The sequence below is a fragment of the Pleurodeles waltl genome, chromosome 4_2 (assembly GCF_031143425.1).
Source record: "Pleurodeles waltl isolate 20211129_DDA chromosome 4_2, aPleWal1.hap1.20221129, whole genome shotgun sequence".
Lineage (NCBI taxonomy): Eukaryota > Metazoa > Chordata > Amphibia > Caudata > Salamandridae > Pleurodeles > Pleurodeles waltl.
The window spans coordinates 1,058,521,939-1,058,548,489 of NC_090443.1; the positions used below are offsets into that span (position 1 = coordinate 1,058,521,939).

Here is a 26,551-nt window from a genome sequence, read left to right on the forward strand (position 1 = left end):
TCACTTGGACAGAGTTGCTGAGTTCTAGGGACCACGCTCGTCGTGCTGAGAGGGGACCCAGAGGACCGGTGATGCAGTCTTTTGTTACCTGCGGTTGCAGGGGGAAGATTCCGTTGACCCACGGGAGATTTCTTCAAACTCCTGGTGCAAGAAGGAGGCAGGCTACTCCCAGAGCATGCACCACCAGGAAACAGGCGAGAAAGCCGGCAGGATGAAGCGATACAAGGTTGCAGTAGTCGTCTTTGCTACTTTATTGCGGTTTTGCAGGCGTCCTGAGCAGTCAGCGGTCGATCCTTTGGCAGAAGGTGAAGAGGGAGATGCAGAGGAACTCTGGTGAGCTCTTGCATTCGGTATCTGAAGAATTCCCCAAAGCAGAGACCCTAAATAACCAGAAAAGGAGGTTTGGCTACCTAGGAAGGAGGATAGGCTAGTAAGAAAGGTAGGAGCCTATCAGAAGGAGTCTCTGACGTCACCTGATGGCACTGGCCACTCAGAGCAGTCCAGTGTGCCAGTAACACCTCTGTTTCCAAGATGGCAGAGGTCTGGGGCACACTGGAGGAGCACTGGGCACCTCCCCTGGGAGGTGCAGGTCAGGGGAGTGGTCACTCCCCTTTCCTTTGTCCAGTTTTGCGCCAGAGCAGGGCTGGGGGATCCCTAAACCGGTGTAGACTGGCTTATGCAGAGATGGGCAGCATCTGTGCCCATCAAAGCATTTCCAGAGGCTGGGGGAGGCTACTCCTCCCCAGCCATCACACCTATTTCCAAAGGTAGAGGGTGTCACACTCTCTCTCAGAGGAAATCCTTTGTTCTGCCTTCCTGGGCCAGGGCTGCCTGGACCCTAGGAGGGCAGAAACCTGTCTGAGGGGTTGGCAGCAGCAGCAGCTGCAGTGGAGACCCCGGAAAGGCAGTTTGGCAGTACCTGGGTTCTGTGCTAGAGACCCGGGGGATCATGGAATTGTTCAAGAAAAAAAATATATATATAGAGGGACCGGAAGGGTACTTGAACCCTCTCAATCTCCTGCTGAGATCTGACTGGCTGCTAAGTCCCAGAATAAAAGATAAAGAAAAAGAAAAGGGGCTAGAGTAGGGACACCCTGACCCCTCAGCTCTGGTGCTGGGGTCCTAGAGGGATCCCCGGGCAAAAAGTATTTTGTTTTTTAAATGTTGCCACAAATTTGTGACAGGGTCACAAATCTGCAGCAATTGTTTTTGAAAAACAAGCTCAGTCTCCTGTGCTTGTTTTTATGAAGACCCGGGTAGCACTGGCTCCTGGAGCATAAAGAAAATGAAGGGCGGCGCACCAGGCCCCCTTACTAGGGCTTACCGAAGCCACAGGGACTGCCACCTCCCTGGGGCTTAATTTACATTGAATTCAGAAGGGCATGCAGCCCCCCCATGCGTCGGATACCACCACCTCCCCAAGCAAATTGCTTCCATTGAAATGGGGGGGTCCTGTGAAACCACCATGCCTTAGTGACCCCCACCTCCCCGGGGCTTCTATTCAATATTATACGGGGACCACGCAGCCCCATTTCAGCCTATGGGACCGCCACATCCCCAGGGCTAATATTAAATTAATGAAGGGGGGGCTATGGACAGCCCCCACATAGCCCTGGGGAGCACTACCTACCTGGGGCAAATTCTAATGCTGGAGGGGGGCTGCATGGCCCCTCTTGAAGAGCTACAGAGAGCCCTGGGGACCGCATCCACCAGGGCTGGCTCCAGCTATGTACCTGGGTGCCCCAGGTTTTTGCTCTGACTTAACAGGAGCTTTGACAGCTCGTGCAAAGCCACAGCAAACTCTCCGGTTCCAGCGAGCAAAAGCTGTTAAACACCTCTCGCTTGCTGGAAGCGGAGGTTTCCTCTATTTTCCTGCCTGCAGACATGCTGACAGAGAAACAGGAAACACTTGCTCTCACAGACAGCATGTTTAGCAGCTCTCTCTCTGTGACAGCAATGCTGGCTCCCGCAGGAGGTGGGGAGCTGGCTGGGACTGCAGGGGCTTTCAGGCTCCCCCTGTGGTCCTATTGCACAGTGGTTGCCCTGGGGGGCACCCGGGATGGATGGCTAGGCCCCAGGGGATAGGGTCTCCAGAGCCGATATTGGCCAGGGGAGGGGGGCCAAGCAGCCCCCCTCCTAAAAAAATATAAAAGTTAAGGCTGGGCCCTGGGGGGTGAGGTCCGCCGGGCCGAAATTGGCCAGAGGAAGGTTAAGCACAGGGCCACCTCCCCCACCAAGCCATTCACCCAACGAGGTAGCACTTACTAACTAACCCCAATCACTCTAACACCCAGGCAGACACTGTCACACCCAGAGACATCTTATCACACCTATTCTCACACCCAGAGAGACAGGCACTGTGGCCAGCTCCGACCGTACATGACCAATGACCATGCGCAGCATGGGGGTAAGTGGTACAGCCCAACCCCTGTCTTGCACCGCCAAAGGTAACTATAACTAGCGCCCTTGCCATGCACTGCTAACTACACCAGATATTACAGCACTCATGACAACTTTTAGAATGTCAATAAAAGTATCAATGAAACATTAGTAAGACAAACTATTGAACAAAGAACTGTGCAAGTCATGAGTTGTAGTTACCTTAGGCCGCAAGTTATAGTTGCTTGAAAGAACTCCAACTATAACTGCTGAATTTCTATGGTTTTGTATAAGTAAATTCAGACCCTATCTATAACGTCCCAGGTGAATATATATATATATCTTTATCTACATTCACTTAAAAAACCAAGGGCCAGATTTAAGAAAAGTGGTACTGTACCTAATGCAGCGCCTCTTCCCTTGCGTCCCTTTGAGCTCCCCCACCGCCACCATGTGTGCGCTGTATCTAAGATACAGAGCACCATGGCGCAGGGTAGGGGGCAATAGCGTCAGAATTTTGTATGCTATTGTTGTACTTTTCAGAGTTAGCGCCATAATTTTGGTGCTAACCCAGAACAGTACATAGGGGCCCATTGTAACCGATGGAGTGCCCTCTTGTAACACCTTCTCTGAGCAGGCGTTAAAAGCCATAAAAAAATATATGCAAAGAAATCTTTTAGAGTTCTTTGAGCCATTTTTTTACACCCCCCCCTCCCCCAACGGGGGAATGACCCCTTTGAATACATTATGCCTTGAGAAGGCATAATGTGGCACAAGGGGTTATAGAGTGGGGCAATGCGTGCATTGTGCCAATTTGTAAATTTGGGATGGCGATTTTGGCCTTGTTGGGCCATATTAGAGTAAAAAAAAAAATGACGTTAATGTGGCACAAGGAGGTGCTAGGGGTTCTAAAATCTGTCCCAAAATGTTACAGAAACGATATAGTCAGGCTTACATTTTAAACATACGAAACAATAGAAATTCACCTGTTATAGTTAGAGTTATCTCAAGTAACTATAACACGTGCCCTAAGGTACCTATAACTGGTGCACCCACCATGCACTGTTTTTTGTCAAATATTGTACTGCAAATATTACATTTATATTATCAATGATGATATCAAAGATGTCATGAGTGCCGTAATTTGCAGTGCATGGCAAGGGTGCGAGGTATAGGTTCCTTAGGGGATGCGCCGAATTTGTGGCAACATATAAAAAAAAAAAAAACTGTTGTGGACTGCGCTTGTTTTGGAAAAAGCCCTTGGGTGGGCTAGGTCCAGGGGAGCCGTATGAAAAATAGAGGATAAGTGTGCAAGGGACCCCTTCCTAGGGTATTTTTATGCCCCAGGACCGCCACCTCGCAGGGGCTTATATCATATGTGGGGGGTTGCACGCCCTCCCCATAGCCCTGGGGCTGAATTGAAATAATGAAGGGGCTACTTTGCAGCCCCCCAGCCCCAGGGACTACCACATCCCTGGGAAAGAGTTTGAGGTTGGAGGTGGGGCCGGCTCCTGCTATGTCCCTGACTTGGGGAGAGCTTTGACACCAAGGACAGATGGGCGGGCTCCAGGGAATGGTGTTTCCGGGTCAAAAATGTGCCGGGGAAGGAGGCCACATATCTCCCCCTCCCCAAAAAATAATATATGTTAAGGGCAAGCCCTGCGGGGTGGGATCCCTGGGGCCGAAATCGGCCTGGGCAGGTAGCGGAGGTGGGGCGTGCAGCCAAAAATAGATATACATATAGTGACTTAGTTAGTGAGTCATATACATTCTGTAAGTGTCTCTATAAGCAGCTCAGTAACATAAAGAATCACTCAGGCAGTAAACTGAGAAGCTGATAAAACAGCTAGTTAGTTTGTCAGTGAGATGAGACAATAAGTAAACTTAGGGCTTGATTTACATATTGGCGGACACGTTACTCCGTCACACCAGTGACAGACATCCCGTCTGCTGAAATCTAAATCCCATTATTTCCTGTTGTGATGGATTAACCAGTCTGCCAATATCTAAATCAGGCCCTTAGTTGGGGGTTAGTCAGTTTGGCAGCGAGAAGCCTCTGTGATCAATGAAGATTTTGCTGTGAGTCTTACCAGGCAATGAGTCAGACTATCAGTGAGTTATATCTAGTATTTGATTCATCTTGCCGGGAGTCCATCTCGCACTGAGTCAGGTTTGGCAGGGAATTAATTTTGTAGTGGGTCTATCTTGCAATGATTTGACTACATACTGAGTGAAGGAGGCAATAATTTTGTTTAGAAGATTGGATAGGATGCTGCATGTTCAACACTCCTTTGCTACTTCGTGATCTCGTCTGCGGTGAGTCACTCTTGCAGTGAGTCATTCTTGCAGTGAGTCGCTCTTGCAGTGGGTCGCTCTTGCAGTGAGTCTCTCACAGTGAGTCACTCTTGCAGTGAGTCATTCTTGCAGTGAGTCGCTCTTAAAGTGGGTCGCTGATGCAGTGAGTCGCTCTTGCAGTGGGAAGCTCTTGCAGTGGGTCGCTCTTGCAGTGAGTCTCTCACAGTGAGTAGCTCTTGCAGTGAGTAGCTCTTGCAGTGAGTCGCTCTTGCAGTGGGTCGCTCTTGCAGTGAGTCGCTCTTGCAGTGGGTCACTCTTGCAGGGGGTCGCTCTTGCAGTGAGTAGCTCTTGCAGTGAGTCACTCTTGCAGTGAGTAGCTCTAGAAGTGAGTCGCTCTTGCAGTGGGAAGCTCTTGCAGTGGGTCGCTCTTGCAGTGAGTCTCTCACAGTGAGTAGCTCTTGCAGTGAGTCGCTCTTGCAGTGGGTCGCTCTTGCAGTGAGTCGCTCTTGCAGTGGGTCACTCTTGCAGGGGGTCGCTCTTGCAGTGAGTAGCTCTTGCCGTGAGTCACTCTTGTAGTGAGTAGCTCTAGAAGTGAGTCACTCTTGCAGTGACGTCGCTCGTGAAGTAGGTTGCTCTTGCAGTGAGACGCTCTCGCAGTGACTCGCTCTTACAGTGAGTAGCTCTAGAAGTTTGTCACTCTTGCAGTGGGTACCTCCAGCAGTAAGTCACTCTTGCAGTGGGTAGCTCTTGCAGTGAGTCACGCTTGCAGTGAGTAGCTCCAGCAGTGAGTCACTCTTGCAGTGGGTACCTCCAGCCGTGAGTCACTCTTGCAGTGGGTAACTCTTGCAGTGAGTCACTCTTGCAGTGGGTAGTTCTAGCAGTGAGTCACTCTTGCAGTGGGTAGCTCTAGCAGTGAGTCACTCTTGCAGTGGGTAGCTCCAGCAGTGAGTCACTCTTGCAGTGGGTAGCTCTAGCAGTGAGTCACTCTTGCAGTGGGTAGTTCCAGCAGTGAGTCACTCTTGCAGTGGGAAGCTCTTGCATTGAGTCACTCTTGCAGTGGGTAGCTCTAGCAGTGAGTCACTCTTGCAGTGGGTAGCTCCAGCAGTGAGTCACTCTTGCAGTAGGTCGCTCTTGCAATGAGTCACTCTTGCAGTGAGTAGCTCTAGAAGGGAGTCAGTCTTGCAGTGGGTAGCTCTAGCAGTGAGTCACTCTTGCAGTGAGTCGCTCTCGCAGTGAGTCACTCTTGCAGTGAGTATCTCTAGCAGTGAGTCACTCTTGCAGTGGGTAGCTCTAGAAGTGAGTCGCTCTTGCAGTGGGTAGCTCTAGCAGTGAGTCACTCTTGCAGTGAGTCGCTCTCGCAGTGGGTAGCTCTAGCAATGAGTCACTCTTGCAGTGGGTAGCTTTAGCATTAAGTCGCTCTTGCAGTGGGTAGCTCTAGCAGTGAGTCACTCTTGCAGTGGGTAGCTCTAGCAGTGAGTGTAGGAGGCTGGCCTGGTTTGTAGTGGGTACCAAGGGGTACTTACACTCTGCACCAGGTCCAGTTATCCCTTATTAGTGTAGAAGAGGTGTCTAGCAGCTTAGGCTGATAGAAAAGGTAGCTTAGCAGAGCAGTTTAGGCTGAACTAGGAGACGTGTGAAGCTCCTACTATACCACTGGTGTCATATGCACAATATCATAGGAAAACACAATACACAGATATTCTAAAAATAAAGGTACTTTATTTTTATGTCAATATGCCAAAAGTATCTCAGTGAGTACCCTCAGTATGAGGATGCCAAATATACACAAGATATATGTACACAATACCAAAAATATGCAGTAATAGCAATAGAAAACAGTGCAAACAATGTATAGTCACAATAGAATGCAATGGGGGCACATAGGGATAGGGGCAACATAAACCATATTCTCTAGAAGTGGAATGCGAACCACGAATGGACCCCAAACCTATGTGACCTTGTAGAGGGTCGCTGGGACTGTAAGAAAACAGTGAGTGTTAGAAAAATAGCCCACCCCAAGACCCTGAAAAGTGGGTGCAAAGTGCACCTAAGTGCCCCAAAGAGCACAGAAGTAGTGATAGGGGAATTCTGCAGGGAAGACCAACACCAGCAATGCAACAACGATGGATTTCCTGACGAGAGTACCTGTGGAACAAGGGGACCAAGTCCAAGAGTCACTATCAAGTCGGGAGGGGGCAGATGCCCAGGAAATGCCAGCTGTGGGTGCGAAGAAGCTGCCACCAGATGGTAGAAGCTGTGGATTCTGCAAGAACGACAAGGGCTAGAAACTTCCCCTTTGGAGGACGGATGTCCCACGTCGTGAAGAAGCTTGCAGAGGTGTTTCCGTGCAGAAAGACCGCAAACAAGCCTTGCTAGCTGCAAGGGTCGCGGTTAGGGTTTTTTGGATGCTGCTGTGGCCCAGGAAGGACCAGGATGTCGCCAATTGCGTGAAGAGACAGAGGGGGCGTCCAGCAAGACAAAGAGCCCACTCAGAAGCAAGCAGCAGCTGCAGAAGTGCTGGAACAGGCACTACGAAGAAGAGTAAACCGGAGCTCACCCGAAGTCACAAAAGAAGGTCCCACAAGGCCGGAGGACAACTCAGGAGGTCGTGCACTGCAGGTTATAGTGTTGGGGACCCAGGCTTGGCTGTGCACAAAGGAAATCCTGGAAGAGTGCACAGGAGCCGGAGCAGCTGCAAATCACGCAGTACCCAATGCAGTCTAGCGTGGGGAGGCAAGGACTTACCTCCACCAAACTTGGACTGAAGAGTCACTGGACTGTGGGAGTCACTTGGACAGAGTTACTGAGTTCCAGGGACCACGCTCGTCGTGCTGAGAGTTTACCCAGAAGACCGGTGATGCAGTTCTTTGGTGCCTGCGGTTGCAGGGGGAAGATTCCGTCGACCCACAGGAGATTTCTTCGGAGCTTCTAGTGCAGAGAGGAGGCAGACTACCCCCACAGCATGCACCACCAGGAAAACAGTCGAGAAGGTGGCCGGATCAGCGTTACAAGGTCGCAGTAGTCGTCTTTGCTACTTTGTTGCAGTTTTGCAGGCTTCCAGAGCAGTCAGCGGTCGATTCCTTGGCAGAAGGTGAAGAGAGAGATGCAGAGGAACTCGGATGAGCTCTTGCATTCGTTATCTAAAGAATTCCCCAAAGCAGAGACCCTAAATAGCCAGAAAAGGAGGTTTGGCTACTTAGGAGAGAGGATAGGCTAGCAACACCTGAAGGAGCCTATCAGAAGGAGTCTCTGACGTCACCTGCTGGCACTGGCCACTCAGAGCAGTCCAGTGTGCCAGCAGCACCTCTGTTTCCAAGATGGCAGAGGTCTGGAGCACACTGGAGGAGCTCTGGGCACCTCCCAGTGGAGGTGCAGGTCAGGGGAGTGGTCCCTCCCCTTTCCTTTGTCCAGTTTCTCGCCAGAGCAGGGCTGGGGGATCCCTGAACCGGTGTAGACTGGCTTTTGCAGAGATGGGCACCATCTGTGCCCATCAAAGCATTTCCAGAGGCTGGGGGAGGCTACTCCTCCCCAGCCCTGACACCTTTTTCCAAAGGGAGAGGGTGTAACACCCTCTCTCTGAGGAAGTCCTTTGTTCTGCCTTCCTGGACCAAGCCTGGCTGGACCCCAGGAGGGCAGAAACCTGTCTGAGGGGTTGGCAGCAGCAGCAGCTGCAGTGAAACCCCGGGAAAGGTAGTTTGGCAGTACCCGGGTCTGAGCTAAAGACTCGGGGATCATGGAATTGTCTCCCCAATGCCAGAATGGCATTGGGGTGACTATTCCATGATCTTAGACATGTTACATGGCCATGGTCGGAGTTACCATTGTGACGCTATACATATGTCGTGACATATGTATAGTGCACGTGTGTAATTGTGTCCCCGCACTCACAAAGTCTGGGGATTTTGCCCTGGACAATGTGGGAGCACCTTGGCTAGTGCCAGGGTGCCCACACACTAAGTAACTTAGCACCCAACCTTTACCAGGTAAAGGTTAAACATATAGGTGACTTATTAGTTACTTAAGTGTAGTGGTAAATGGCTGTGAAATAACGTGGACGTTATTTCACTCAGGCTGCAAGGGCAGGCCTGTGTAAGAATTGTCAGAGCTCGCTATGGGTGGCAAAAGAAATGCTGCTGCCCATAGGGATCTCCTGGAACCCCAATACCCTGGGTACCTCAGTACCATATACTAGGGAATTATAAGGGTGTTCCAGTATGCCAATGTAAATTGGTGAAATTGGTCACTAGCCTGTTAGTGACAATTTGGAAAGAAATGAGAGAGCATAACCACTGAGGTTCTGGATAGCAGAGCCTCAGTGAGACATTTAGTCATAACACAGGTAACCCATACAGGGCACACTTATGAGCACTGGGGCCCTGGCTGGCAGGGTCCCAGTGACACATACAACTAAAACAACATATATACAGTGAAATATGGGGGTAACATGCCAGGCAAGATGGTACTTTCCTACACAACCCCCCCCCAAACGAAGGACAATAAGACTAGCCATGACCTGATGAGTCTTCATTGTCTAAGTGAAAATATCTGGAGAGTCCATCTGCATTGGAGTGGGTACTCCCAGGTCTATGTTCCACTGTATAGTCCATTCCCTGTAGGGATATGGACCACCTCAACAATTTAGGATTTTCACCTTTCATTTGTTTTAGCCAAAGTAGAGGTTTGTGGTCTGTCTGAACAATGAAGTGAGTGCCAAACAGGTATGGCCTCAACTTCTTCAGTGCCCAGACCACAGCAAAGGCCTCCCTCTCTATGGCAGACCAACGCTTTTCTCTAGGGGTCAACCTCCTGCTGATAAAAGCAACAGGTTGATCCTGGCCCTCAGAATTAAGTTGTGATAAGACTGCCCCTACCCCTAATTTAGATGCATCAGTTTGGACAATGAATTTTTTGGAGTAACAGGGGCTTTTCAGGACAGGTGCAGAGCACATGGCCTGCTTCAGCTCCTCAAAAGCTTTCTGACAGTTTGCTGTCCATAATACCTTTTTAGGCATTTTCTTAGATGTGAGGTCATTAAGAGGGGCTGCAATGGAGCCATAGTTCTTTATGAACCTCCTGTAATACCCAGTGAGGCCTAAAAAGGCTCTCACCTGAGTCTGAGTTGTAGGGGGAACCCAATCTATAATAGTTTGGATTTTCCCCTGAAGTGGTGCAATCTATTCTCCACCTACAAGGTGTCCCAGATAAACCACTTTCCCCTGCCCTATCTGGCACTTTGAAGCCTTGATAGTGAGGCCTGCCTTTTGCAGGGCCTCCAAAACTTTCCATAGGTGGACCAGGTGATCATCCCAGCTGGAGCTAAAGACAGCTATATCATCTAGATATGCTGCACTAAAAGCCTCCAGCCCTTGCAGGACTGTATTCACCAACCTTTGAAAAGTGGCAGGTGCATTCTTCAACCCAAAAGGCATTACTGTGAATTGGTAGTGCCCTCCAATGGTTGAAAATGCAGTTTTTGCTTTAGCATCCTCTGATAACTTGATCTGCCAATACCCTGCAGTCAAATCAAAGGTGCTTAGATACTTGGCAGATGCCAGTGTATCTATTAGCTCATCTGCCCTGGGTATAGGGTGAGCATGAGTTTTAGTTACCTGGTTGAGACCTCTGTAATCTACACAAAATCTCATTTCCTTCTTTCCATCTTTGGAATGAGGTTTTGGTACAAGTACCACAGGAGAGGCCTATGGACTTTCAGAGTGTTCAACCACTCCCATTTCAAGCATTTTCTGAACTTCTTGTTTTATGCAGTCCCTGACATGGTCAGGCTGCCTATAGATCTTACTTTTGACAGGCAAGCTGTCTCCAGTATCTATAGTGTGCTCACACCAAGAAGTGGTGCCTGCACAGTAGAAAAGAGTTCAGAAAACTGACCCAAGTGATTTATGCAGCGGTCTTTCTGCTCAGCAGTAAGACAATCTGCCAGAACTACACCTTCCACTAGAGCATCTTGTTCTGTGGAAGAGAAGAGATCAGGGAGAGGGTCACTCTCTTCTTCCTGTCCTTTATCTGTTGCGATGAGCAGGGTGAGATCAGCCCTGTCATAGTAGGGTTTCAGGCGATTGACATGGAGCACCCTAAGGGGACTCCTGGCAGTGCCTAAGTCAACTAAGTAGGTGACTTCACCCTTTTTCCCAACAATAATGTGGGGTCCACTCCATTTGTCTTGGAGTGCTCTTGGGGCCACAGGCTCCAAGACCCACACTTTCTGCCCTGGTTGGTACTGAATCAGAACAGCCTTCTGGTCATGCCATTGCTTTTGGAGCTCTTGGCTGGCCTGAAGGTTTTTACTGGCCTTTTTCATGTACTCAGCCATCCTAGATCTTAAGCCAAGTACATAGTCCACAATGTCTTGCTTAGGAGCTTTTAAAGGTTGTTCCCAACCCTCCTTCACAAGTGTTAGAGGACCTCTTACAGGGTGTCCAAATAGGAGTTCAAAGGGGCTGAAGCCCACTCCTTTCTGGGGTACCTCCCTGTAAGCAAAAAGGAGGCAAGGTAACAGGACATCCCATCTCCTGCGGAGTTTTTCAGGGAGTCCCATTATCATTCCTTTGAGAGTTTTATTAAACCTCTCAACCAGTCCATTTGTTTGTGGATGATAGGGTGTGGTGAACTTGTATGTCACACCACATTCCTTCCACATGGCCTTTAAGTAAGCAGACATGAAATTGCTTCCCCTGTCTGATACCACCTCTTTTGGGAAGCCCACCCTGGAAAAGATTCCCAGGAGGGCCTTTGCCACTGCAGGAGCTGTAGTGGTCCTTAGAGGAATTGCTTCAGGATATCTGGTGGCATGGTCTACTACCACCAAGATAAACCTATTGCCTGAAGCAGTAGGAGGGTCAAGGGGGCCAACTATGTCAACCCCTACCCTTTCAAAGGGAACCCCAACCACAGGCAGTGGAATAAGGGGTGCCTTTGGAGTGCCACCTGTCTTGCCACTGGCTTGACAGGTTTCACAGGACTTACAAAATTTCTTTGTGTCCTCTGACATTCTAGGCCAATGAAACAAGGGGACAAGCCTGTCCCAAGTTTTCATTTGCCCCAAATGTCCAGCCAAGGGAATGTCGTGGGCTAGAGTTAGAAGGAACTTTCTGTATTCCTGAGGAATCACCATTCTCCTGGCAGCTCCAGGTTTTGGATCCCTTGCTTCAGTATACAAAAGGTTGTCCTCCCAGTAAACTCTGTGAGAGTCACTGACATCCCCATTTGCTTGTTTGACAGCTTGCTGCCTTAGACCCTCTTGTGTGGGACAGGTATGCTGTGCCACACTCAGCTCCTCCCTGGCAGGCCCCCCTTCACCCAAAAGCTCAGCAGTGTCTGCTTCCAGCTCCTCTGGTGTAGGTTCTGCACAGGGTGGAAATTCTTCTTCCTCAGAAGTTGAATCCACTGTAGAGGGAGGGATAGTAGGTAGTGTTTTACCTTTACTAACCCTAGCTTTAGAGAGCACTTGGTCCATTCTTCCAGGATCCAAGTCACCCTGTCCTTTTTACTTTTTGGCCTGAGCCCTGGTTAAAGTAAAAATATGCCCTGGAATGCCCAGAATTGCTGCAGGAGCCTCCAACTCCACTTCGGCCCAAGCTGATGTCTCTAAATCGTTCCCTAGTAGACAGTCTACAGGTAAATCTGAGGCAACCACAACTTTCTTTGGACCAGTAACCCCCCCCCCCCAGTTGAGATTCACAACAGCCATGGGGTGACTAAGAGTGTTGTTATGAGCATCAGTCACTTGGTACTGGTGACCAAGTAGGTGTTGTTCAGGGTGGACCAGTTTCTCTATTACCATTGTAACACTGGTCCCTGTGTCCCTGTAGGCCTGAACCTCACCACCATTTATTAGGGGAAGTTGCTTGTACTTATCCATATTAAGGGGACAAGCAACCAAGGTGGCCAAATAAATGGCCCCCTCAGAGACTAACACAGCCTCTGTGGTCTCCCTAACAAGACCAACCCCAACTAAGTTACCAAAAGTGAGCCCAGCTACTCCCTTGGATTGGCTATTAGTAGGTTTGCTCCCACCACCACTGCTATTACTAGGGGCACTAGGTGTAGCAGCAGGGGTTGTAGTGGTAGGAGGCTTGGTGCTTTTCTTTGGGCAACAGGGATCAGTTGTCCAATGACCTTTTATTTTGCATAAATAGCACCATGGTTTCTTTTCTTTGTTTTGATTTGAAGAGGATTTGGGCCCACCACCCCCACCAGAGTGTTTTTGTGGGCCTGATGAAGACTCATTTTTAGATTTGTCCCCACCCTTGTCAGAAGACTTACCATCCTTCTTCTTGCCATCTTTGTCACCCCCTGTATGAACTTTTCTGTTCACCCTTGTTCTGACCCATTTGTCTGCCTTCTTTCCCAATTCTTGGGGAGAGGTCAGATCAGAGTCTACCAGGTACTGGTGTAACAAATCAGACACACAATTATTAAGAATATGCTCTCTCGGGATTAAGTTATACAGGCTTTCATAGTCAGAAACTTTACTGCCATGTAACCACCCCTCCAAGGCCTTCACTGAATGGTCAACAAAGTCTACCCAGTCTTGTGAAGACTCCTTTTTGGTTTCTCTGAACTTGATCCTGTACTGTTCAGTGGTTAAGCCATAACCATCTAGGAGTGCATTTTTAAGAACTGTAAAATTATTGGCATCACTTTCTTTAACAGTAAGGAGCCTATCCCTACCCTTTCCACTGAAAGGTAGCCATAGGATAGCAGCCCACTGCCTTTGAGGGACCTCTTGTACAACACAGGCCCTCTCAAGTGCAGCAAACCACTTGTTAATGTCATCCTCCTCCTTGTAAGGGGGAACTATCTTGTGCAGATTCCTAGAATCATGCTCTTTTACAGGATGACTATTTGGAATACTGCTGCTGCCACCATGGGGTCCAAACCCCAACCTCTGTCTTTCTTTTTCTAAGTCAAATGCTTCCCTGTCTAGATCCAGCTGTTGCTTTTTAAGCTTCAGCCTGGACTCTTCCACTCTCAATCTATTGAGTTCCCTTTCTAACATTCTGTCTTCAGGGAGGGTGGGTTGGGCATGCCTTGACACAGAAGAATGGTGGGAATGAACAGAGGGAGACATGTCCCTAACAGATGGCACTCTAACATTCTGGCCTACAGAAGTAACACTCCTACTGTGATGGGAACTCACATTAGTACCAGCCATGCTAGGTGGCTTGCTAGGGGGCAGGCTGGGAAGGTTCCCTTCTAACTCTCTTACTGGGGGTGCCCCAGAGTCAGAGTGTGAACCATCAGCTAATTTCTCAACAGATGTGCCAACTAAGGTCTTATCCTGTTCAATGAGCATATTAACTAACAGTTCTCTTGAGGGATTCTTCCCTACCCCTAAACCTCTTTCAATGCAGAGACTCCTTGCTCCTTTCCAGCTAAGGTGATCATAAGCAAGTTTGGTCAGATCAACAGTTTGACCTGTGCCAGACATTATAGAAAAGGTTTAAGGGACAGAAAAAGAAAGAAAAAGTTTCAGAACTTTTTAAAGAACAGAAAAAAACTTTTAAAACTTTTTAAGAACTTTTTGAAAGTTTTAGAGGTACTTTTCAACACTTAGCAAAAGAGTAAGAGAAGAAAAGCAAAACTTTTTGGCTAGGTGTACATACACTGAACTTGTTTTGTATATTTTTCTCTTATGAAAAGTACAATATGACAAAGTGGTAAGTAGTTGCAAGTACTTATCCCACCGCTACACAACCAATGTAGGAGGCTGGCCTGGTTTGTAGTGGGTACCAAGGGGTACTTACACTCTGCACCAGGTCCAGTTATCCCTTATTAGTGTAGAAGAGGTGTCTAGCAGCTTAGGCTGATAGAAAAGGTAGCTTAGCAGAGCAGCTTAGGCTGAACTAGGAGACGTGTGAAGCTCCTACTATACCACTGGTGTCATATGCACAATATCATAAGAAAACACAATACACAGATATACTAAAAATAAAGGTACTTTATTTTTATAACAATATGCCAAAAGTATCTCAGTGAGTACCCTCAGTATGAGGATAGCAAATATACACAAGATATATGTACACAATACCAAAAATATGCAGTAATAGCAATAGAAAACAGTGCAAGCAATGTATAGTCACAATAGGTTGCAATGAGAGCACATAGGTACAGGGGCAACACAAACCATATACTCTAGAAGTGGAATGCGAACCACAAATGGACCCCAAACCTATGGGACCTTGTAGAGGGTCGCTGGGACTGTAAGAAAACAGTGAGGGTTAGAAAAATAGCCCACCCCAAGACCGTGAAAAGTGGGTGCAAAGTGCACCTAAGTTCCCCAAAGAGCACAGAAGTAGTGATAGGGGAATTCTGCAAGGAAGACCAACACCAGCAATGCAACAACGATGGATTTCCTGACGAGAGTACCTGTGGAACAAGGGGACCAAGTCCAAGAGTCACAATCAAGTCGGGAGTGGGCAGATGCCCAGGAAATGCCAGCTGTGGGTGCGAAGAAGCTGCCACCGGATGATAGAAGCTGTGGATTCTGCAAGAACGACAAGGGCTAGAAACTTCTCCTTTGGAGGATTGATGTCCCACGTCGTGAAGAAGCTTGCAGAGGTGTTTCCGTGCAGAAAGACCGCAAACAAGCCTTGCTAGCTGCAAGGGTCGCGGTTAGGGTTTTTTGGATGCTGCTGTGGCCCAGGAAGGACCAGGATGTCGCCAATTGCGTGAGGAGACAGAGGGGGCGTCCAGCAAGACAAGGAGCCCACTCAGAAGCAAGCAGCACCCGCAGAAGTGCCAGAACAGGCACTATAAAAAGAGTAAACCGGAGCTCACCCGAAGTCACAAAAGAAGGTCCCACGACGCCGGAGGACAACACAGGAGGTCGTGCACTGCAGGTTAGAGTGTCGGGGACCCAGGCTTGGCTGTGCACAAAGGAAATCCTGGAAGAGTGCACAGGAGCCGGAGCAGCTGCAAATCATGCAGTACCCAGCAATGCAGTCTAGCGTGGGGAGGCAAGGACTTACCTCCACCAAACTTGGACTGAAGAGTCACTGGACTGTGGGAGTCACTTGGACAGAGTTGCTGAGTTCCAGGGACCATGCTCGTCGTGCTGAGAGGGGACCCAGAGGACCGGTGATGCAGTTCTTTGGTGCCTGCGGTTGCAGGTGGAAGATTCCGTCGACCCACGGGAGATTTCTTCGAAGCTTCTAGTGCAGAGAGGAGGCAGACTACCCCCACAGCATGCACCACCAGGAAAACAGTCAAGAAGGCGGCCGGATCAGCGTTACAAGGTCGCAGTAGTCGTCTTTACTACTTTGTTGCAGTTTTGCAGGCTTCCAGAGCAGTCAGCGGTCGATTCCTTGGCAGAAGGTGAAGAGAGAGATGCAGAGGAACTCTGATGAGCTATGCATTTGTTATCTAAAGAATTCCCCAAAGCAGAGACCCTAAATAGCCAGAAAAGGAGGTTTGGCTACTTAGGAGAGAGGATAGGCTAGCAACACCTGAAGGAGCCTATCAGAAGGAGTCTCTGACGCCACCTGCTGGCACTGGCCACTCAGAGCAGTCCAGTGTGCCAGCAGCACCTCTGTTTCAAAGATGGCAGAGGTCTGGAGCACACTGGAGGAGCTCTGGGCACCTCCCAGGGGAGGTGCAGGTCAGGGGAGTGGTCACTCCCCTTTCCTTTGTCCAGTTTCTCGCCAGAGCAGGGCTGGGGGATCCCTGAACCGGTGTAGACTGGCTTATGCAGAGATGGGCACCCTCTGTGCCCATCAAAGCATTTCCAGAGGCTGGGAGAGGCTACTCCACTCCAGCCCTGACACCTTTTTCCAAAGGGAGAGGGTGTAACACCCTCTCTCTGAGGAAGTCCTTTCTTCTGACTTCCTGGGCCAAGCCTGGCTGGACCCCAGGAGGGCAGAAACCTGTCTGAGGGGTTGGCAGCAGCAGCAGCTGCAGTGAAACCCCGGGAAAGGTAGTTTGGCAGTACCCGGGTCTGAGCTAGAGACTCGGGGGATCATGGAATTTTCTCCCCAATGCCAGAATGGCATTGGGGTGACAATTCCATGATCTTAGACATGTTACATGGCCATGTTCGGAGTTACCATTGTGACGCTATACATATGTCGTGACAAATGTATAGTGCACGCGTGTAATGGTGTCCCCGCACTCACAAAGTCCGGGGAATTTGCCCTGGACAATGTGGGAGCACCTTGGCTAGTGCCAGGGTGCCCACACACTAAGTAACTTAGCACCCAACCTTTACCAGGTAAAGGTTAGACATATAGGTGACTTATAAGTTACTTAAGTGCAGTGGTAAATGGCTGTGAAATAACGTGGACGTTATTTCACTCAGGCTGCAAGGGCAGGCCTGTGTAAGAATTGTCAGAGCTCCCTATGGGTGGCAAAAGAAATGCTGCAGCCCATAGGGATCTCCTGGAACCCCAATACCCTGGGTACCTCAGTACCATATACTAGGGAATTATAACGGTGTTCCAGTATGCCAATGTAAATTGGTGAAATTGGTCACTAGCCTGTTAGTGACAATTTGGAAAGAAATGAGAGAGCATAACCACTGAGGTTCTGGATAGCAGAGCCTCAGTGAGACAGTTAGTCATAACACAGGTAACACATACAGGGCACACTTATCAGCACTGGGGCCCTGGCTGGCAGGGTCTCAGTGACACATACAACTAAAACAACATATATACAGTGAAATATGGGGGTAACATGCCAGACAAGATGGTACTTTCCTACAGTGAGTCACTCTTGCAGTGGGTAGCTCTAGCAGTGATCGCTCTTGGAGTGAGTCGCTCTCGCAGTGGGTAGCTCTAGCAGTGAGTCGCTCTTGCAGTGAGTCGCTCTCGCAGTGGGTAGCTCTAGCAGTGCGCCACATATTGATGTAAATACATGTTCAATGCGCATTGCAGTGAGTCAGATATATAGTGGGTCATTCATGCAGCAGATTGGTTTAGGAGATTGTAGACAAAACTGTAGACCCAATAGCTCTGGTTTCAAGTTGCAAAGGGTCAGATATGTAGAGAGCCAATCAGGCAGCGACTTTGAGGTCAGATAGCAGCTGCGAATCCGTCAGCCCTTTGTTGTTTTGCGATGATCTATTTGTCTGGCAGTGGATTGGGTTGCCAGGGAGACACATCTGTCAGTAAATCCATCTTTCAGTGATTATTTCTTGCAGTTTGCTGGATATATAGTGAATCAATGAGGCAGTGAATCTGGTTTGGACATCTGAACCGATGCTGTAGGTTCGACAGTCCTCTGTTACTCTGTGAGTCTCTTGTCTGGGGGTAGATTAGCCTGTAGTGAGGCAGATATAGACGTAAAGCTGTGTTGCATTGAGTCTGTCTTGGAATTAATTAGATATATAGGCCCATATTCATACTTTTATTGTGCTGCATTTGCATCATTTTTTGAGGCGACGACGGCACAAACTTGCAAAATATAATTGTATTTTCTAACTTTGTGCCACTTTTGCGTCAAAAAATTACACAAATGCGGCGCACAAAAAGTATAAATATGGGCCACAGTGAGTCAGTTAATGATATATAGGGAGTCAATTAGACATTCAAAATGTTTGGAAGATGGGATAAGATACTGCAGGTTCAGCAGTTGTTGGATTCCACCCGTTCTGTCCTTGTCCCTTTTCTGATGGTTTTTCTTATCTTCACAACAGTTTGATTCTAATGGTGATGGCCGCATCAGCACGGCCGAGCTGAGGGAGGCAATGAAGAAACTCCTGGGCCAGCAGCTGCACTACCGCGAAGTGGACGAGATCCTCAAGGATGTGGACCTGAATGGGGATGGGTTGGTGGATTTCGAAGGTGAGGAAAGACTTCTTAGAGCTGTACTATCATTCAACTGTACACCCATCCCTGTCCCACTACTTCCCAGAGCTTTGTGTCACTCGCTTGTGCTTCCAAAACTATCCTACTACTTTCAGAGCTTTGTGTCACTCATCTGTACTTCCATTCGCATCCCCTATGTCCTCCATAGCTTTACTGTCACTTGTATATGCTCCCATCACTCTCCCACTACTTCCCAGACCTTTGTGTCACTCATCTGTGCACCCATCCCTGTCTCACTACTTCCCTGAGCTTTGTGTTACTCGCCTGTGCACCTATCCCTGTCTCACTACTTCACAGAGCTTTGTGTCACTCGTCTGTGCACCCATCCTTGTCCCACTACTTCCAGAGCTTTGTGTCACTCGTCTGTGCTCCCATCACTGTCGCACTACTTCACAGAGATTTATGTCACTCAACTGTGCTACTGTCACTGTCCCACTACGTCCAAGAGCATTGTGTCGATCATCTGTGCTTCCATCCCTACCCTACTACTTTCAGAGCATTGTGTTACTCGTCTGTGGACCCATCCCTATCCCACTACTTCCCAGAGCTTTGTGTTACTCATCTGTGCTTCCATCAATGTCCAACTCTTCCCAGAGCTTTCTTTCACTCACTTGTGCACCCATCTCTGTCCCACCAGTTTGCAGAGCTTTGTGTCACTCATCTGTGCTCCCATCCCGTTCCCACTTCTTCACAGCACTGTGTGTCACTCATCTGTGCACCCATCCCTGTCCCACTACTTTCAGAGCTTTGTGTCACTCGTCTGTGCTGTCATCACTGTCCTACTACTTCCCAAGGCTTTCTGTCACTCATCTGTGCTCCAATCACTGTCCTATTACTTTGCAGAGGTTTGTTTCATTCGTCTGTGCTCCCATCACTGTCCCACTACTTCCCAGAGCTTTGTGTCACTCGCCTGTGCTTCCATTCCTGTCCCACTCTTCCTCGGAGCTTTGTGTCACTCACATATGCACTCATCACTGTCCCACTACTTCCCAGACATTTCTTTCACTCACCTATGCACTCATCCCTGTCCCACTACTTTGCAGAGCTCTGTGTACCCATCTGTGCACCCATAACTGTCCCACTGTGTTGCAGAGCTTTGTGTTACTCATCTGTGCTACCATCATTGTCCCACTGGATTTCAGAGCTTTGTGTCACTCATCCGTGCTCCCATCCCTGTCCTACTGCTTCCCAGAGCTTTGTGTCACTCATCTTTCCACCGATCACTGTCCCACTACTTCCCAGAGTTTTGGGTCACTCAACTTTCCACCCATCATTGTCCCACTACTTCCCAGATCTTTGTGTCACTCATCTGTGCACCCATCACTGTCCCACTACTTCCCATAGCTTTCTGTTACTCATCTTTCCACCCATCACTGTCCCACTACTTCCCAGAGCTTTGTGTCACTCAACCTTCCACCCATCACTGTCCCACTACTTCCCTGATCTCTGTGTCACTCATCTGTGCACCCATCACTGTCCCACTACTTCACAGAACTTTCTGTTACTCATTTGCGCTCCCAACACTGTCCCACTACTTCCGCGAGCTTTTTATCACTCATCTCTGCTCCCATCCCTGCCCCACTACTTCGCAGAGCTTTGTGTCACTCATCTGTGCACCCTTCACTGTCCCACTAGTTACCAGAGCTTTCTGTTATTCACCTGTGAACCCATCCCTGTCCCACTACTTTGCATTCCTTTGTGTCACTCATCCGAATACCCGTAACTGTCCCACTGCTTCGCAGAGCTTTGTGTTAATCATCTGTGCTCCCATCACTGTCCCACAGCTTCGCAGAGCTTTGTGTCACTCATCTGTGATCCCAACACTGTCCCACTACTTCCCAGAGCTTTGTCTCACTCATCTTGGCTCCCATCCCTGTCCCACAACTTCTCAGAGCAGCGTCACTCATTTGTACTCCCATCACTGTCCCAATACTTCGCAGAGATTCGTCACTCAGTGTGCTACCATCACTTTCCGACTACTTTGTAGAGCTTTGTGTTACTTATCCATGCTCCCATCACTGTCCCACTACTTCTAAGAACTTTGTGTCATTCGTCTGTGTTTCCATTCCTTCCCCACTACTTTGCAGAGCTTTGTGTCACTCATCTCTCCACTCATCACTGTCCCACTACTTCTCAGAGCTTTGTGTCACTTGTCTGTTCTCCCATCACTGTCCTATTACTTTGCAGAGGTTTGTTTGATTTGTCTGTGCTCCCATCACTTTCCCACTACTTCGCAGAACTTTGTGTAACTCGTCTGTGCTCCCATTACTGTCCCACTACTTTGCAGAGCTTTCTGTCATTCTTTTATTCTCCCATCACTGTCCCACTACTTCCCAGAGCTTTGTGTCACTCATATATGCACTCATCACTGTTCCACTACTTCCCAGACATTTCTTTTACTCACCTATGCACTCATCCTTGTCCCACTACTTTGCAGAGCTCTGTGTCACCCATCGGTGCACCCATAACTGTCCCACTGCTTTGCAGAGCTTTGTGTTACTCATCTGTGCTACCATCACTGCCCCACTGGATTTCAGAGCTTTGTGTCACTCACCTGTGCTCTCATCCCTGTCCCACTGCTTCCCAGAGCTTTGTGTCACTCATCTTTCCACCCATCACTGTCCCACTACTTCCCAGAGCTTTGTGTCACTCAACTTTCCACCCATCACTGTCCCACTACTTCCCAGATCTTTGTGTCACTCATCTGTGCACCCATCACTGTCCTACTACTTCACAGAACTTTCTGTTACTTGTATGCGCTCCCATCACTGTCCCACTACTTCCCAGCGCTTTGTGTTACTCAACCTTCCACACATCACTGTCCCACTACTTCCCAGATCTTTGTGTCAGTCATCTGTGCACTCATTACTGTCCCACTACTTCACAGAACTTTCTGTTACTCATCTGCGCTCCCATCACTGTCCGACTACTTCCCAGAGCTTTTTGTCACTCATCTCTGCTCCCATCCCTACCCCACTACTTTGCAGAGCTTTGTGTCACTCATCTATGCACCCATCCATTTCCCACTACTTTGCAGTCCTTTGTGTCACTCATCCGAATACCCGTAACTGTCCCACTGCTTTGCAGAGCTTTCTGTTAATCATCTGTGCTCCCATCACTGTCCCACTGCTTCGCAGAGCTTTGTGTCACTCATCTGTGACCCCAACACTGTCCCACTACTTTCCAGAGCGGTGTGTCACGCATCTGTGCACCCATCACTGTCCCACTACTTCCCACAGCTTTGTGTCACTCATCTTGGCTCCCATCCCTGTCTCACTACCTCAGAGCGACGTCACTCATTTGTGCTCCCATCACTGTCTCAATACTTCGCAGAGCTGCGTCACTCAGTGTGCTTCCATAACTTTCCAACTACTTTGCAGACCTTTGTGTTACTTATCTATGCTCCCATCACTGTCCCACTACTTCTCAGAGCTTTGTGTCATGCGTCTGTGCTTCCATTCCTGCCCCACTACTTCACAGAGCTTTGTGTCACTCATCTGTGCACCCATCACTGTCCCACTACTTCCCAGAGATTTGTGTCACTTGTCTGTTCTCCCATCACTGTCCCATTACCTTGCAGAGGTTTGTTTCACTCGTCAGTGTTCCCATCACTGTCCCACTACTTTGCAGACCTTTGTGTCACTCGTCTGTGCTCCCATCACTGTCCCTCTACTTTGCAGAGCTTTTTGTCATTCTTCTGTGCTCCCATCACTGTCGCACTACTTCCCAGAGCTTTGTGTTATATGCCTGTGCTTCCTTTCCTGCCCTACTCTTTCCCAGAGCTTTGTGTCACTCATATATGCACTCACCACTGTCCCACTACTTTGCAGAGCTCCGTGTCACTCATCTGTGCACCCAAAACTGCCCCACTGATTCTCAGAGCTTTGTGTTACTCAACTGTGCTACCATCACTGTCCCATTGGTTTGCAGAACTTTGTGTCACTCATCTGTGTTCCCATCACTGTCCCACTACTTCCCAGAGCTTTTTGTCACTCATCTGTGCTCCCATCCGTGCCCCACTATTTCGCAGGGCTTTGTGTCACTCATCTGTGCTCCCATCACTTCCCCACCACTTCCCAGAGCTTTGTGTCACTCATCTGTGCTGTCATCACTGTCCCACTACTTCACAGAGTTTTTGTCACTCTCTCTGCACCCGTCTCTGTCCCACTACTTCCCAGAGCTTTGTATCACTTATCTGTGCTGCCATCACTGTCCCACTACTTGTCAGAGCTTTATGTTAGTCATCTGTGCTTCCATACCTGCCCCACTACTTTTCAGAGCTTTGAGTCACTCGTCTGTGCTCCTATCACTGTCCCTCTACTTATCAGAGGTTTATGTCACTCATCTCTGCTCCCATCACTGTCCCACTGCTTCGCAGAGCATTGTGTTACTAATCTATGCTCCCATCACTGTCCCACTATTTCCCAGAGCTTTGTGTCACTTGTCTGTGCTTCCATTCCTGCCCCACTACTTCTCAGAGCTTTGTGTCACTCATCTGTGCACCCATCACTGTCTAACTACTTCACAGAGCTTTGTGTCACTCATCTGTGCTCCCATCACTGTCCCACTACTTCCCAGAGCTTTGTTTCACTCATCTTGGCTCCCATCCCTGTCCCACTACTTCCCAGAGCAGCATCACTCATCTGTGCTCCCATCACTGTCCCAATACGTCACAGAGCTGCGTCACTCATCTGTGCTCCCATCACTGTCACACTATTTAGCAGAGCTTTGTGTTACTCATCTGTGCTCTCATCTCTGTCCCACTACTTCCCAGAGCTTTATTTCACTTATCTGTGCTGCCATCACTGTCCCACTACTTGTCAGAGCTTTATGTCAGTCATCTGTGCTTCCATACCTGCCCCACTACTTTTCAGAGCTTTGAGTCACTCGTATGTGCTCCTATCACTGTCCCTCTACTTATCAGAGGTTTATGTCACTCATCTTAGCTCCCATCCCTGTCCCACTACTTCCCAGAGCTGCGTCACTCATCTCTGCTCCCATCACTGTCCCACTGCTTCGCAGAGCATTGTGTTACTCATCTATGCTCCCATCACTGTCCCACTATTTCCCAGAGCTTTGTGTCACTCGTCTGTGCTTCCATTCCTAATCCCGTCTCAGAGCTTTGTGTCACTCATCTGTGCACCCATCACTGTCCCACTACTTCACAGAGCTTTGTGTCAATCATCTGTGCTCCCTTCACTGTCCTCTACTTTCAGAACATTGTGTCACTTGTCTGTGCTCCCATCACTGTCCCATTACTTCCCAGAGCTTTGTGTTACTTGTGTGTGCTTTCATTCCTGCCCCACTACTTTGCAGTCCTTTGTGTGACTCATCTTTGCTCCCATCATTGTCCCACTGACAGAGCTTTTTGTCATTCATCTGTGCTCCCATCACTGTCCCACTACTTTCCAGAGCTTTGTGTCACTCATCTGTGCTCCCATCACTGCCCCACTACTTCCCAGAGCTATGTGTCACTCCTCTCAGCTCCCATCCCTGTCCCACTACTTCCCAGAGCAGCGCCATTCATTTGCGCTCCCATCACTGTCCCAATACTTCGCAGAGCTGCGTCACTCAATGTGCTCCCGTCACTGTTGCACTACTTCACAGAGCTTTGTGTTACTGATCTATGCTCCCATCACTGTCCCACTACTTCTCAGAGCTTTGTGTCATCCGTCTGTGCACCCATCTCTGTCCCAGTACTTTGCAGAGCTTTGTGTCACTCATCTGTGCACCCGTAACTGTCCCACTGCTTCGCAGAGCTTTGTGTCACTGATCTGTGATCCCGTCAACGTCCCACTACTTTCCAGAGTTTTATGTCACTCATCTGTGCTCCCATCACTGTCCCACTACTTCACAGAGCTTTGTGTCACTCATCTGTGCTCCCATCACTGTCGCACTACTTCCCAGAGCTTTGTTTCACTCATCTTGGCTCCCATCCCTGTCCCACTACCTCCCAGAGCAGCATCACTCATCTGTGCTCCCATCACTGTCCCAATACGTCACAGAGCTGCGTCACTCATCTATGCTCCCATCACTGTCACACTATTTAGCAGAGCTTTGTGTTACTCGTCTGTGCTCCCATCACTGTCCCACTACTTTCCAGAGCTTTGTGTTACTCGCCTGTGCTTCCATTCCTGCCCCACTACTTCGCAGAGCTTGCTTTCACTCCCCTGTGCACCCATCCCTTTCCCTCCACTTTGCAGAGCTTTTGTCACTCATCTTTGCTCCCATAACTCTCCAGTTGGGTCGCAGATCTTTGTGTTACTCATCTGTGTTGCCATCACTGTCCCATTGGTTCGCAGAACTTTGTGTCACTCATCTGTGTTCCCATCACTGTCCCACTACTTCCCAGAGCTTTGTGTTACTTGTGTGGGCTTCCATCCCTGCCCCACTCTTTCGCAGATCTTTGTGTCACTCCTCTGTGCACCCATCACTGTCCCACTACTTTCCAGAGCTTTGTGTCACTCATATGTGCTCCCATCACTGCCCCACTACTTTGCAGTCCTTTGTGTGACTCATCTTTGCTCCCATCATTGTCCCACTGACAGAGCTTTTTGTCATTCATCTGTGCTCCCATCACTGTCCCACTACTTTCCAGAGCTTTGTGTCACTCATCTGTGCTCCCATCACTGCCCCACTACTTCCCAGAGCTATGTGTCACTCATCTCAGCTCCCATCCCTGTCCCACTACTTCCCAGAGCAGCGCCATTCATTTGCGCTCCCATCACTATCCAAATACTTCGCAGAGCTGCATCACTCAATGTGCTCCCGTCACTGTTTCACTACTTCACAGAGCTTCGTGTTACTGATCTATGCTCCCATCACTGTCCCACTACTTTTCAGAGCTTTGTGTCATCCGTCTGTGCACCCATCTCTGTCCCAGTATTTTGCAGAGCTTTGTGTCACTCATCTGTGCACCCCTAACTGTCCCACTGCTTTGCAGAGCTTTGTGTCACTCATCTGTGCTCCCATCACTGTCCCACTACTTCCCAGAGCTTTGTTTCACTCATCTTGGCTCCCATCCCTGTCCCACTACGTCCAAGAGCAGCATCACTCATCTGTGCTCCCATCACTGTCCCAATACGTCACAGAGCTGCGTCACTCATCTGTGCTCCCATCACTGTCACACTATTTAGCAGAGCTTTGTGTTACTCATCTGTGCTCTCATCTCTGTCCCACTACTTCCCAGAGCTTTATTTCACTTATCTGTGCTGCCATCACTGTCCCACTACTTGTCAGAGCTTTATGTTAGTCATCTGTGCTTCCATACCTGCCCCTCTACTTTTCAGAGCTTTGAGTCACTCGTCTGTGCTCCTATCACTGTCCCTCTACTTATCAGAGGTTTATGTCACTCATCTTAGCTCCCATCCCTGTCCCACTACTTCCCAGAGCTGCGTCACTCATCTCTGCTCCCATCACTGTCCCACTGCTTCGCAGAGCATTGTGTTACTAATCTATGCTCCCATCACTGTCCCACTATTTCCCAGAGCTTTGTGTCACTTGTCTGTGCTTCCATTCCTGCCCCACTACTTCTCAGAGCTTTGTGTCACTCATCTGTGCACCCATCACTGTCTCACTACTTCACAGAGCTTTGTGTCACTCATCTGTGCTCCCATCACTGTCCCACTACTTCCCAGAGCTTTGTTTCACTCATCTTGGCTCCCATCCCTGTCCCACTACTTCCCAGAGCAGCATCACTCATCTGTGCTCCCATCACTGTCCCAATACGTCACAGAGCTGCGTCACTCATCTGTGCTCCCATCACTGTCACACTATTTAGCAGAGCTTTGTGTTACTCATCTGTGCTCTCATCTCTGTCCCACTACTTCCCAGAGCTTTATTTCACTTATCTGTGCTGCCATCACTGTCCCACTACTTGTCAGAGCTTTATGTCAGTCATCTGTGCTTCCATACCTGCCCCACTACTTTTCAGAGCTTTGAGTCACTCGTATGTGCTCCTATCACTGTCCCTCTACTTATCAGAGGTTTATGTCACTCATCTTAGCTCCCATCCCTGTCCCACTACTTCCCAGAGCTGCGTCACTCATCTCTGC

General features: G+C 49.0%; 1 protein-coding gene across 3 annotated transcripts in view; it reads left to right on the top strand.

The window, feature by feature from the left end:
- LOC138293753 (calcium-binding protein 2-like) overlaps positions 1-26,551 on the top strand; it is a 391,577-nt gene that overhangs the window by 350,079 nt on the left and 14,947 nt on the right. For all 3 annotated transcript variants that reach the window (XM_069233093.1, XM_069233094.1, XM_069233095.1), the window contains one exon: positions 18,326-18,473. In XM_069233093.1, coding sequence (XP_069089194.1) covers positions 18,326-18,473 — 148 coding nt within the window. The remainder of the gene's footprint in view (positions 1-18,325; positions 18,474-26,551) is intronic.